Source organism: Calliopsis andreniformis, chromosome 4, assembly GCF_051401765.1.
Source record: "Calliopsis andreniformis isolate RMS-2024a chromosome 4, iyCalAndr_principal, whole genome shotgun sequence".
NCBI classification, from domain to species: Eukaryota; Metazoa; Arthropoda; class Insecta; order Hymenoptera; family Andrenidae; genus Calliopsis; species Calliopsis andreniformis.
Window position 1 is genome coordinate 5,535,460 of NC_135065.1, and position 14,928 is coordinate 5,550,387.

General features: G+C 48.0%; 1 protein-coding gene across 2 annotated transcripts in view; it reads left to right on the forward strand.

Annotated features, from left to right (window-relative positions):
* The window catches only part of LOC143178131 (uncharacterized), a 125,052-nt gene extending 110,462 nt beyond the window's left edge, over positions 1–14,590 (forward strand). The window contains exons 7-13 of one of the 2 annotated variants that reach the window (XM_076376614.1): positions 846–1,586; positions 2,006–11,423; positions 11,555–11,671; positions 11,836–11,952; positions 12,274–13,032; positions 13,286–13,444; positions 13,795–14,590. In XM_076376614.1, coding sequence (XP_076232729.1) covers positions 846–1,586; positions 2,006–11,423; positions 11,555–11,671; positions 11,836–11,952; positions 12,274–13,032; positions 13,286–13,444; positions 13,795–13,923 — 11,440 coding nt within the window. In that variant the 3' untranslated portion in view covers positions 13,924–14,590. The remainder of the gene's footprint in view (positions 1–845; positions 1,587–2,005; positions 11,424–11,554; positions 11,672–11,835; positions 11,953–12,273; positions 13,033–13,285; positions 13,445–13,794) is intronic. The other variant, XM_076376615.1, reaches the window with a different exon arrangement.
* Positions 14,591–14,928: the final 338 nt, after the last annotated feature.

Below are 14,928 nucleotides of genomic sequence, written 5' to 3' on the forward strand. Positions count from 1 at the left end.
TTAATAGGATATCCTGACGTAAAAACTTCATGCATATTGATAGTCAAATCCACGTCAAATGGATATTCGGGAATATTTCATTATGTAGATCCACAACACATGCTTTTGTTACATAATCATTATGTCAATCTATTCTGCTGTTATCCATAACTACAACAAATCACTAATAATATGTATAATATGTAACATTTCATTATTAATGATAAACTGTTACAATTCATATTTTATACAGTGGAGTAATTATGACTCACAAATGTATTCATCCACTTCGCGAAATATGTGATGCAGACTCTGGTTTACAAGTATACTGTTAACAATACAATACGACACATCTGTGATTGCGTCCTAGTCATCAGATTAACCATAAACTTATAGCAGCCACAGAGGGTCACATTATCTTTGACGTTCTACACCTGATTTGCTCTTAACAAGCAAATATTCAAAACCTCTAAGAAATGCACTTCCTAATTCAAATACCAAAATAAGTTAGTTTTATTCTCTTACTACAATGTTGCTATACAGGGCGTCCAAGTTGAAGCAGGCTACTTAAATATCTCCTCTGTCTTTGATTAACTGAAAAATGAAAAAGACCAAGAACTTTGATTCTACACAAGGTCTGGGTTATGAAACCATTAAAATTGTACCATGGACCATTTTCGTACCATGAAAAACAGAAGATTTGTGGCCTGATTCACTTTGAACACCGTGTACCACTTGAGGTCTACCTTTAAGGATACATTAAACACGCTGAGTTTCGTCGATAACCCCGCAGGAGATAGTTCGTGTACATACCACAAACGCCACACACATGAGAACATAAAATACAGTACAACCGTTATTTGAAGGATTCCTTCCAGGCGGGAGCGCAGCAGTTTCGACTCCGGGGTGGCGGTATCGAACTCGAGTGGCAGGTTTACCCGCTACGAAACGCCCCCGAGGTCGAGAACAGCAAGTTACTCCCGCACGTCTGGAGGAGGCAGCACGCCTGGCGCGAGCCCAGCTCATCCGACTGCGATGTCCCGTAGCAGTAGACGGTCCTACCAGGACACCTATTACGACGGGGACTACAGCGAGCCGGCGCCTCGACGATTCCGCAGCTACGACGAGTTCAGTCAAGGCAGCGGGGCGAGCCACGACGACTACCAGAGTAGCGTGCTCGGAGACGGTAAGCTCAACGACGACGACTGTCCTCCACCATCGCGTCGTCACACCGTGCAGAGCGTAGTTACCAGCGTCGATCCGCCAGCACCACCGCCGCCGCTCCTACCGCCCCCAGACATCAGGCACCTCCAGAAGGAGCGGGTGCACCTGCTGGAGCAACTCGAAGAGTGCCACAGCAGCGGCGACGAGGTCGGCTTCGCGCCCAAGAAGCGCGCGAAACTCGATGGAGCATCCACCACCATACTGTGCGAGGACGACGAGCCTGAGATCGCGTCCTTGCTCGTCACTTCGCATTCGAGTCGAAAAGGCATGGACATCAGGCGCGTTAGCGACAGCAAGGTGGTGGTGCATCATGGGACGAGGAGAGGGAGCTGTGAGGGGAGAGGCCCTGGGCCTTGCAAGCGTCGACGTGATGTTACTAGCAGGTATGTTCGTTTACAGGTACTTGGTTAGGAACAGTTTTCATGTGAAATGTATGGGAGATTACTAAAAATATTAGGCCTTGTAGACTTTTGACACTTTTGGTTGATACAGTAGTGCTGGGTTAATTGTGGTACATTTGGGATCTTATTTGTGCAGCTATCGAGGGAGGTAGAGTTTTTGGAAGGGTCAACTGTTTGCTTTTACTGGGTCGAAATGGAATGGAAATTAGAATTAGACGTATTGGGGGTGAGTGAGATACTATAGCAAGGTTCTTAACTCAGTAGGGTGCCGAAACAAGTGAAATGACAGACATCTAAATTTCAAAAACTGATGGGAATAGAATGCTGCAGCTATCTCGAGACCATTGTATCTTGAGGCAATGGAAGTCCATTATTAATGTATGATACAATTTCTGTTGTAGGCATCACGAGCACCACGACGGCTCGCGGCCAGGAACACCGCTGGTCGACGAGAGACCGGAAAATCTGGTGCCTAGCGAGCCACGGCGGTTTCGCGAGAGGAGTCACGAGGGGCCTCTCTCGTTACCGTTGCCTAGGTTCGCAGCCCAAATGCTGAACACTAACAACAACAATAACACCAGCAGTAGCAATAATAATAACAGCAGCAGCAATCGGTCGAGTAATTCCAGTCTCGCGAAAGTCACCAGTCCGCCGTGTGCGAACCTGTCAACAGCACCAAGCCCTCGTACCGCTCCGCAGCCGCCAGCTTCGCCGCCACCCCGACATCCCAGTCCGAGCCCGACGAGTTCGGACAGCGAAACGGCGCCGCAGTCTCCCAGCCTTGAGGAGAGGATACGCTCTCTCGACGAGAAGTACGAGAAATGGTCCGGGTCCAGAGCGCTGAGCGCAGCTGGCGGTGACGCGTTGGCGAAGCTCGATGCCACGGCGTCCGAGCGATTCAGGTTTCGACACAAGCTTCTCGATTTGGATCTACACGAGGTGCAGCCGTCCGACATCGTCAAGTCGGTTCTTGCCAAACGGAGCGTGTTCGACGAAGACTCGAAGCGACTGGAGAACTTCAGCGAGAAGTACGAGCCGAGGGAGTTCACTGGCGTTTTGAATGTTAGCTCGATGATCGGCAGCACCAGCGGCCTCACGTCGAGCGGAGGGTGCACCAGCAAAGTCTGTCTACAGTATCCATTTCCTAGTCATCCGCCGATACAACTGACCGGCAGCTCCTCAGCTACCAGTCAGATCGGCATGAGCACGTCTCTGTCTTCGAGTTTGACGTTCACGACGACCATGTCGTCCGCGTTGAAGGCAGACCCGCGGGCAACGGTGCAGCATAACTGCGTTCATCCGACACCAGCGACCCCCGTCACACCTGGCACGTCAATCAAAACTGTTAGCCCCGAATTACCACCGGTCTCTCTACCAATCGGTCTTGGTAGCGGAACGGCAGCCAGCAACGGCAATAGTAGCGGTTTAGCGTCAGCTAGTAGTATTTTAAGCAGCAACGGTAGTGTAAGTAGTATTCACGCCCTTGGAGCCTCTACGAGTCGAGGATTGAACGGCGCCACGACGTCACTGGCGTCTGCTGTCACGACGGCGTCGACGACCTTCTCGGTTCCGCTGACGACGGCGGCGGTCGTCGCGACAGCAGCGACCACAACGACGCTGACGACTGCAGCAACGACGACGGCAACGATCGCCTCCACGCCGAGCACGATGTCGTCGTCGTTGACGAGCAGTCAGTACTCAACTTCCATGTCCACCACCTCCACGGTGCTACCGTCTTCCACGACGTCCTCGTCGAACTCTTCTTGCCCGTCGTCGTTGTCTTCGTCCGCGGACAGCTCTCGCTCTTGCCTGAGGAAGGAGGCGAGCAGCGGCAGCAGTAATCGGGAAAGTAGAGAATCCCGCGACAGCAAGGACAGTAGGGACTCCAAGTACAGCAAGGGCAAGGATTGCCAGAGGAAGTCGCGGAAAGAGGACACGGATATCGAAAGAAGTCGCAAGGACCGTGAGGAGAAGGACACCTCGTCCATGGTAAACGACATCGCTGATTCTGACAGTCATGCGAGAGAGTTCAAGGAGAATAAGGAGGTGCGTTACGAGAGGAAAGAACGGGAGGAGAAGGAGAGGAGGGAGAAAGACGATCGTGAGAGGCAAGAGAGGAGAGAAAAGGAGTACCGTGATCGGCAGGAGCGCAAGGAGAGAGAAGAGAGGCGGGAGAAAGATGAGGAGAGGAGGGAAAAGGAGAGACTGGACAAAGAGCGACAGGAGAAGGACAAGCGGGAAAGGGAGGAGAAAGAGCGGGAACGAAAGGAGCGAGAAGAGAATGAAGCTAAGGAGAAAGAGAGGAGAGAGAAGGAACGGTTGGAGCGTGAGAAGCGAGAGAGGGAAGAGAAAGAACGTCAGGAACGTAGGGAGAGAGAAGAACGAGAAAGGAGGGAGCGTGAAGATAGAGAGAGGAAAGAACGGGAGCTCCGACTGGAACGGGAGAAGCAAGAGAAGGAGCGCCAGAGGAAGGAAAGGGAAGAGCAGGAGAGGCGAGAGAAGGAAGAACGTGACAGACTGGAACGTGAGAGAAGACGGGAGGAGAAAGAGCGTCTTGAAAGAGAACGAAAGCACGAAAGGGAAGAGAAAGAACGAACGGTGCGGGAGCGACGGAAAGAGGAGCGAGAGCGGGCGGAGAAGGAGAAACGGGAGGAAGAAAGGGAGAGGCTGGAGCGAGAGAAGCACGAGCGAAGAAGAGAACGCGAGGATCAAGAGAGGCGCGAGAAAGAAAAGTCTGAGCGTGACAAGAGGAGGGATCGAGAGGAGAAAGATAAGGAGAAGAGAGATCGTGACGAGAGCAGGAGACAACCCACCGAAAACCACCTTCATCAGTCCGTTTCGCAATCTCAGAATCAGATTTCTCCTGCACCTGTGTCCATCAAGCGACGCTGTTCATCACAGGATGGACCGATAGAGGACGAAGCTAAACGCATGAAGATCTCAGAACACCGAAGAGACAGCAAAGACCGGCCTAGGCAGAACAGAAGATCAGAGGATCGAAAACACCGCAACGATTCTCATCGTTCGAGTCGGGACAGTAGGGAGAGTCGAGACAGCAAAGAGAGCAGCGGTTCCACGCAAACGCAGGATAGCAGGGACACGAGTCACAGTGAGCTGAGCAGGGAGTCGAATCGTGAAAACAGGGAAAACAATCGGGAAAGCAGCAGCGGTAAAGAGAAGCAGCGAAGCAAACGGAATCGTTCCGAGAAGGAGTCGAGAGAACGAAGTCCACGGGTCTCTCACGAATCTGATAAAGAGTTCCTATCGAGACTGGAACTCTCGAAACGCAATGATTCGAACTCGCCGAGCGAACAGACCTCGGTCGGTTCTAATCATTCTCGAGAGATACAGCAACATCACCAGCAACAGTCTTCCTTGAATTTACACAGCGACGTAGACGATGGACCACTCTCTACTCACGAAATGCAAGTAGCAAGGCATCCATCAGCTACGGACACGGACAGCGACGAGCCGAAGAAACATTCCATCTTCGACATCGTCGACGACGAACCTGCTTATATCAGTATGTACGATAAGGTGAAGGCGCGCTCGACGAAAAACATGCAGAAACTCGAAGAGGAGAAACGGCAGGTGCTTCTGAAGGATAAGTTCTCGCAATTGAAGCAGTGCCGAGCTAGACGAGAGGAAAAGAAGCAGAGTACATCTTGGGACGGAGACTCGGTGTCTAGTAAGGCTTTGACGGAAGACGAAGCGACGTCTGAATCAGATTCTGCAAGAGCGAAGTCTCTGTCTAGGAAGGGTTCTCGATCTCGAATTCATTCGGACACTAGCGAGGAAGAAGAATCGTTCAACAACAAGATTCGTAAGGTGAAGACCGAGAGATTTTTGGAAAGCGACGTTGATCTCGGATTTGCTGACACTGAGGAGAAACACAACCCCTTAGAGACCTCGAACGTAGTTGTAAATAGTGTTCATTCGAATGCGAAGGAGGAGTTGCGTACGTCGGACGATGACGAGCGGATTTCCGTTCCTTTCCGTGGTAATCATCCTAGTATCGTTGTAAATAATCATGAGAGGGACTCGCGTAAGAAATCGCATAAGAAGAAGCAGAAGAGACAGAAGAATTCGATGTCGAACGAGGAGAGCTTGAAAACAGAGTCTTCCGAAAGTAGCGAACATAAGAACAAATCCAATATTGCGGCAAGTAACGTGGAATGCCGGCCAAACCACACGTCGGAGTCTGTCGTTGTCACCACTACGACTACATCGGGAACAACAGTGTTGGAAAATGCAGAGGAGAGAATACGTTCGGATAAGAAACAGCGGAACAAAAAGGACAAGAGGAGAGATCGAAATGCGGATGAGAAAGCGAAAGCGAGGAGGAAAAGGCTCAATCGACAGGAAGCTAGAGATTCACAACGCATGGAGGATATTTTCGGTCCTCTTTCAGATGATGTTGATGATGGTCCATCGAACACCTTCTTTAATCGTTTAGGCAATATACCACCAGAGAACAACACCTATGCTTCTGACAGCGATGGTGGTCACAGTCCTGTGCTGGACGTGGAAAGAGTGAGGCGGAAGACTGAGAAGAAACGTCGCCACCAACCAGAAGATGAGAACAGTGTAGATTTAGCCGAAGCAGGTCGAGAAATCGAGGCAAAATTATTAGGATTACCAAATTCGCCGAAGTCCAGTATAACGTGTGCAGAAAGCAATGATCACGATGTTTTTCGATTCACTGACGATAATGACAGTGTCGAACCGTCTACACCATCCACAGTGCCAGAGAAAGTTAAAGAAAAGAAGAAGAAACGGAAGAAATCGAAAGAGGAACGTAGTCGGAAAGATTATCACCATCATCATCACCACCACCATCACCATCACGAAAAGAGTGGCGAGCTACCATACTTGGGTGCAGACCCTAGTCCTCCTAGAGCTAGCAGTCCCCTAATAACGAAAACTATGTCACCGACTCTACCAACACCTAGAGATACTTTGTTGAGTCCCATTCCAAAGGTTGTATCTAGCGTAACAACAGTTCCATCAATGACTCCACCAATCGTCAGCAGCGGTATTCAGCCTTCGAAGCCAGAAAAGAAAAAAGACAAATTTATCCCTGGCTTTGGAATAGAAATTGACGAAACTATTCACGAAAACGCAGTGAAGAGCATCTCAGAGCCAGAAGAACGCGAAAGCAGTTGTCAGTCACGCAGCGGCAGGGAAGAACCTGAAGTGACTGCACCAACGACACCACCTGCGCAAACAGAAGATAAACCACGTGTAGCTATTTCTCAGGAGGAAACCGAGGATGCTGTTGCTGCATTGCTAGAGGAAACTTTTGGAGGCTCGACAGAAGATTTCTCATACGAGGGAGAAGAAGAAGACGCGGAAGCTGATGAAACGGTTGGACAGCCGCCTGAGGCGCCTCAAGAAGACGTCGAAGAAATGCAACAGGCCGTGGAGAGTCTGAATGCTTCCACAGGAGAAGGTGAAACAGACCTGAAACCTGATACACCTCAAAGTGAGCACGATCTGCAGATAGACACAGACACGGAAGAAGATCCGAATTACGAGACTTTCGACTTGACACAGCCACCAAAGACACCAGACATTCCATCCTTTTACAAGTCTCCTACCAAGACTGTAAATACTATAGCGCCTTCTTTAACTGCAGCAGAGAAACCGATCGAAACGTGTATACCGTCCGTTCCCGTAAAACCTCAAAGCCCACCAGCGTCCGTGATCGCGCATTCTTGGAATCTAAACGAGAAGCCACGCGAAGTCGTTAAGACCGTGCAAGTAGCAGAAACGGTTGAAACGACTGTCAGCGTCGCTAGTTCAGAGCGAATAGCTTCTCAAGAGCATCGTGTATCGACCTCTCCACCACCACAGTACAAACAGCCAGCCATGGGTCCGTGCAGCGTACCCATCACCAGTGAGACACCTAGAATCACCGCAGCTAGTCCAAGACCACCACCGATTAGCTCGCAGCCTTTGTACCAGAAGCTTCCTGTCTCACCGCAGTCTCAGATGGTACCTATGCGACAAGCATCACCCAGGATGCAGAGTATCCCTACAGTTTCCTCGTCGGCCTCTTCGAATATAACTCCTGTGCCATTGTTAGTTCCATCAAGAATTTCACAGCCTCTATCGCCCAACGGACAATGGTCACGAAACCCAGCCCTGAGTCCTCACATGCCTAACGTTGGTAAACCATCTCCACCGCCAGCAAGAACCGCTGTCAGTGTCAGCGTTTCTGCTCATAGGCAAGAGACACCTCCTCAACAAATCTACTCCACTGCCGCCACTCAACAGCCAGTCATTCAACACGCTCCAGGAATGAGAGCTCTAGCGCCTAGTCCTCGAGGTGGTATGCCACCACTGACGTTAAATATTCCACATCGTTCGTACATGTCTGTGCCGCCATTGGCTCATGGTGTGCAAGTGAAGAGCTCGAGGGACACAACCTTGGGCGGTAAATCTGTTATTGAGACGTTACTTCCAGTCAACCCCAACGAACCTCTACAACGTTTAGAAGAGCCTAAATTATCACCAGCGATTCTACCAGAGCCCACGAACAAAGCTTCTACGTCGCCTAAAGTTCCTTCTCCTAATCAACCACCCACGTATATTCCTGAGACCGCGAAGATCGAGATCAATGCCAGCACGTCTAGCCCAGTGTTTGGAAAGCCGACCACTATGGCGGACACGTGTACTTTATCGTCTCGGCCTCAGAAACAGGTACCTGGATCCATCACGGCAGATAATAATTTGTTGTCACCAAGGCAGAAACAAGAGCTGTCGAATCTTCAACTTCTGACAACCCATGTACCACGTTCTTCAACGCCTAGTCCCGTTATAGTCGCACATGGACAGCCTCATTTGGTTCACAAATCCGTGGTGCACAGTATTGGAGCATCAACAGTTTCTTCAGCTAATCAATCGCTCATCAAGACGGTAGTACCTATAGTTTCGCAACAGATCACGTCCAGTGTGGCAGTTTCCATACCAGAAGAAAAGTGCGTGACTCCACAGACGCCATTACCATTGAACACCAGTCAAAGACATTCGCCTGTCTCGCAAGCAAGCCAACTTTCGAAACCACACATTCCTCTCGTGTCCACGGTTTCCCAAGCAATTATAACCAGAGCTGTACCGTCTACCGTTTCCTCTACATCCACGTCACCAGTTAACGAACAAAACACAATTGAATGTATAGAACCGCGCATACCATCTGAGCAAGAATTACAATTAGACGCTAATGCGCAGATGGCACAAACAGCTCAGCCTATGCAGCTTACCCCGCCTATTCAATCCACTCAGCCAATGGACATTATAAAAGATGAGCCAGTCGATGCTGTGAAACTCGAAGAAACGAAAGTAAAGGAAGAGTTCCCTAACACCGAGCTCGAATTCCCACTGAATCAGCCATGTGTCAATGTGGACACGAAGCCGAAGATAGAACAGCCAGCAGATTTGGTAAAATCAGAGAAAATATGCGTTCCAAAGACTGAAGTTGTCGATAGTCTTGTCCTTAAAATGGAGATTGAGCCCCCAGTAAAGTCTGAACCTGTTAATGAAGTTAAAGAGGAGGAGATCGTGAAAGAAAACGAAGAGGTGGACATGGAGGAGGAACCGGCGGAAGACCCATTGAAAGAACCAAGCACCGATCCCCTTGCCATCGATGTGTCCAAAGAGGATCCTGCTGATAGCAAAGAGGATAGTGACTATTGGTCAGCGAAGGAAGTGAATATCGAGAGTGTGATAAAGAAGGTCGACGCTCTTTGTGATGGTGAAGGTAATGAAGACGGCGACGAGGAGACTCAACAGAGTCAGAATATAAGCACCGAGAGTCAAGAACAGTCTAAGAATGAGTCGGAATGGTTCAATGCAGAGTCAGTGGAGAGCGAGAGCAAGAAGAACTTCACAGCGAATGACGATCAGGACGAGGGAGTGGAGACATGTGAGAGTGACTCGACAAAAGGTCGTCGAGGTAGAACGAAGAACAGGCGAGGAGTTAGCAGTCGTGGTGGTGTCACAACGAGGCGAAGCGTCAGGAATACGACCACTGTCGCGCACAGGAGAGGAGGTAGAACACCTAGGGGAAGTAAACACCACGTGGAAAAGAATAAACTGCCAGCAGACGTTTACGAGTTCCATGATGACAGTGAGGAGGACAATGCTGGACGTCCACGTCTAATTCTCACAATCAAGTCTCCTGTACCGAACTTAACTGGACCCAACGCGCAGCCTGCAACACCCATAGCTGCGGTCAAAGAAGTGCCACCCGAAGAGTTTGTTTCTCCAGCTGCTAACACGAGAAAATCTAAGAGATTGGCGGAAAGAGATGGCAGTCGAAACACTATTGACGACATTATCGAAGATGTAGTACGCGGGACAGCTGTGAACAAAGGACTGGTCAGTGGAGCTCCTGGTAGTGTCCACGCGACTAGACGAAGCACTAGGCATAACAACGCGCCTCGTAGTCTTGTGCAGTCCACAGCACCAGCAGCGGAACCACGAAAATCGCCGAGAGGTGTGCGTAAATCGGTTCGACGAACGTCTGAGAACAACGACGATAGCAGCGAGGAGAAGGCGAAAGAAGTACAGCCAACGTCACAGGAGCTTCAGAGCAAAGAAGAAAGCGTTCCACCTCGTGCAGAAACTCCGAAACCAGAGGAAACGAGTCAGTCTGCTCCGTCGCCGACGCAGAAACCAGTCTCTCATGAACCGATGACGTTGATTGACCCAGTGACTGGAATGTTGATACCGATGAGAGAGTCGGAGGAGGGTCAGTATATTCCAGTCTCCACGGCTTCTGGGCAAATGCAGGCTGCAGCCAGCAGGACTACTACCTGCGAGTCGCGAGCTGCTTCCGCTGGAATGATGAGCGCCAGTCCAACGGCCGAGATGTTGCGATCGAAGGCACCTCAGCCTGAGAATTTAACGATTTCCGACGAATTGAAGAAAGAACAGACTGCGGAACCGGTTCAGAGCCAACAGATACAACCACAGACCAGTGTAATTACGAAACCACAATCTCCTGCTGTACAGGTCACATCTGCGATTAGCATGGTTCAGACGGCAACAACGTCCACAACTGTCACTTCCATAGTCACTACTACTGTAGCAACACCGCAGACAGCACTAACTTGTTCGACACAGTCGAAACCCACGAGTCTAAAGGCTCATGTCTTGGGTGCCAGCAAACTGGCGACACCAGTGCAACAGCAAATCGTCATTACCAAACCAGCGGTTCCAAGTGTACCCAGTCAATCAGTGGTACAAAATATGGTTAAACCAACACAAGCAATGCAAGGCCTCCACCTCCAAATACCCAGTGGCAGAGTTGTGTCTCCTAGTTTGAGTCCACGTGCAAAGCAGGCGCCTCAGATCAGCGCTGCAAATGGAAAGAATCAAGGTCAGCCTATGTCCCCGGTCTTGAATAATACTGGAGTTCCACCGAATCCAAAGCAACATCTTCTGCAAGCGGCCAAACAGCAGCAGCAACAGCAGCAACAACAACAACAGCAGCAGCAACAACAACAGCAGCAACAACAGCAACCATCAGCCATAGTGAACCTTCCTACTCAAAAATTGCCAATGAACGTCCATCCAGCCAGTGTGACAACAGCGCCAGCGGCTCCCAGAATTCATCAGTCGGTTTCACAACCAACAGCGTTGAAAGGTATCAACGGCCAACCGCATCCTCTGAATCCAAAGGCTCACTTATTACAAGCAGTAGTACCATCCATAGTCACAGCAGCTGTCGTGAGTCCACCCACTCAGCCTCATCTTATGAACGCGCAACCCGCTGGCGTTGGTTGTGTCAGACCTCCAGCTCCAAAGCCACCGGTAAGTAATTACTTTGTTTGTCGAAATTTGGAATTGAGAATATTTTGTATCTCTTTTAAAGGAATTTATGTAGTTATTCAACCTATTATTTCTTTGCATAGTATTAACTGTTATTCTGAAAATAATTTTAGGTGACGGGTCCCATGGAACCGCCAAAAGTGGAAGTATCAATGTCAGGCTGCATCATGGTACCGACTGCAAGTCCTCAAGCACGTGCAGTACCAATATCATCTTACGAAGGTCCACTGGTAAGCATATTTTATAATTGATACAGTATAGATATGAAATTAATGTTTCCTTGTATGGTAGAAGCAAATTTAATATATTAAGTATTATTTGTAACCATATGAAATGTACTTATTTTGAAAAAAATATCTTGACGTACGTACTAACTTGGCTTGGTTTTGGCTAGCATGGGAGTGCGGGTGCTGCTCCATCACCAGGGGGCCAATATGGACTTGTGCCCCCACATCGATCCCAGAGTCCTCCATTGCCCCCACCTGCTCACCATCATGCTAATGCTTCTCAGGTACTTACTTATTCTAACTTTATTTTAATTAAATGCGCATTATGAAATATTAAGACATAATCACAAGTTTCTTTCGAGCTAGATAAAAACACTTTCATGCTTTATAGCAGCATAATAAGACACTTAAATACTTGAAACATTCTTAATTGTTTCGTTGGTCTCCTTATATTAATCAAAAGATTATATTAAACAAGAAGTAACATATACATATATTTAATAATTGAGTGATTTTAATTCTTAAAACTATAAGATATCAGAATTTACAGCAGAAATTGATTCTTTAAAACAGTATTAAACCAATATTTCTTGTCCAAACAACAGGGTGACGTTGTGAATCATTATGGAGGGTTGACAAGAGGCGCAGAGCTACCTCCGCATTACATTCATCCGCAAGTACTCCAGTATCAGTATTTGCGTGCGCAACAGGAGGCTTTGACCGCGCCGCGGATAGCGTATCACATTCCAGGAACACGATCTCCTCATTTACCATTAGATCCAAAACTCGAGACTGGCATCGAGGACAGTCACAGTCCTCCTCTGGAGCTGAGACGAGGCACAAGAACGCCTCAAGATCGTACTACCGACAGTCCTCAAGTAGCTCAAGTGTACATGCTACACGGAGCAGCGAGATTACCACCGCCTCCGCCTCAGTATAACACAGGAGGCAATCCATCGTTAACAGGCGCACCAGCTACCGCCAGAGGTGGCTTCTACGAACCGCCACCAGCACACTTGCGTTCCCAGTATCCCATCGCCGCAAGCGAAGCGCCGAGCGACAGAGCCATTACACCAGACAGGCCTAGAAAACACCAGGTGGTCACACCGCCCCACGCTTCGCAAGTGCCGCCACAGGCAGACTCGTTTCAAATGCTGCTTCAACGTTACCCAGTCATGTGGCAGGGTCTTCTGGCTCTTAAAAACGACCAGGCTGCAGTACAGATGCATTTCGTGTTCGGTAATCCCAACGTAGCGAGGGACAGTCTACCTTGCAACAGCGATGGCTCTACTCCACCATTGAGAATCGCTCAGAGGATGAGGCTAGAACAGACACAGGTCGAGGGCGTAGCAAGAAAAATGCAGGTATGTTAAGGAACATAGTGCTAATCTTCACGTTGCTACAAGAAATGCATCACCAGTTCGATGAAAAGATTTAGGACTAGTCTTTAGTTCTTTTTAATGGTGTGCAATTGATTAGCTGGATTGGTAATGCATTTAAAGTAGTTTTCAATTCATTTCGATTCCTAGATCTTAGGTTTGAGGTTTAAATAGCATTATTGTAGTAATTACAAGAGACAAAATGTATAGCTAAGGATCTGTACTTCTTTCTCTACAGATGGATAACGAACATTGCATGCTCCTCGCATTACCGTGTGGTCGAGACGAGGTGGACGTGTTACAACAGAGTAAGAATCTTCAGACCGGATTTATAATGTATTTGCAACAAAAACAAGCCGCTGGAATTGTTAATATCGCTGCACCAGGATCGCAACAGGTATGCAAAATTATATATTGCATTTATTTCCCTTTTAAAAGTAGTCATTCAATCAAACTTAGTTATAACTATGCAAAACAAATTTAGCTATTTTACTTAAAGTAACATACAGGCAACCCCTTAGCAATTTTTCCAAATTAAACTTTGAACAATGACTTTAAAAGCTCCACAAACTCATTGAACTTGTCTCAGAATATGCTCCACACTTGGCAAAGAATGTATGCATAGTTTCTATTTAGAGAACAAATGTCTGACATCTTGAAATCGTGCAAAGATTATAATGGAACACCCTTTTATATCAGTTGATAAATGAAATTTGATTTTAACAATGTAACGAATTTAATTTATAGCCCGCGTATGTGGTCCACATCTTTCCGTCGTGTGAGTTCGCGAACGAAAGTTTGGCGCGAATCGCGCCAGACCTGTTACACCGCGTCGCCAAGATCGCTCATTTGCTCATCGTCATCGCCACGGTTTGAGGCCAACCAGTGGTCTATTGGATTACAATCTACCCATATCTCTCGCCTTCACGCACCGTAGGACGCTTCGCATGTGGCATGAAGCCTGGAGTGTCCCTCTGACAGAGTGCTGCAGAGTCGTACAACAAAAAGAGAAGAGAGAGAAGGTATATTCTCGAGGGGGAAAATAGTTTCTCATTCGGGAATATATAGTATATATTTATCACTGACAATCAAATTGCGGATTCCGGCGAATCGTGCCGATTAAAAAAAAAAAATAGCAATCGTAGGCCTAAGACGAGGTATGGGGTTGCGTGGCGTAGAGAGGCTAGCACGGTCAATGCGTGTACATCACCGGGCGTGTCTTTCTTCGAATAGAAAAGAAGGTTCCACGAGGGGTGAGCTGATTTTTACCATTGTAAAAAGTCATTACTCGTGATGCTCGTCCACTGACAAACGTTTGTAAGATCGACCGACGTCACTCTTGGTCTTTCTGACAAGCGGGTTAGACACAACCCCAGCCCTTTGTTAAGAGACCTTCGATTAAGAAGAGAAGAACAAACGCGATGTCCTCAACCGAAAAAAAAGAACAGAAAAGAAAAAAAGAATGAACTCTTACAACACGCTCGTCCCTCCTCTAGGAAAACAGTAAATCGATACCTACCGTTGCTCTAGATGGACAGTCGAATTTCGTAAGTAAGAAATAGAGGAAAAAATGAAAAACGTACCCCTCCTTAACCACTATACATACACATAATGAACATTCGTACACGTACACGTATTACAGAGAGGCACACACGCGTACATACACCTACACACACGACCTACCTTAAAGTAAGGCTTAGATATATTATAAATGATACTGTGTAAATTATAAGCGAGCCAGCGAGGGCATAACTACTGTGATTTTAATTATTTAACGATATATATGTCTGCGTAAAGACGGGAAAAACAAAAAAGTAAAAACATTATAAAAAACGGTGACCGAATTCTGGTCCGCGCGGTATGTGATGTGTTTTTTGTATA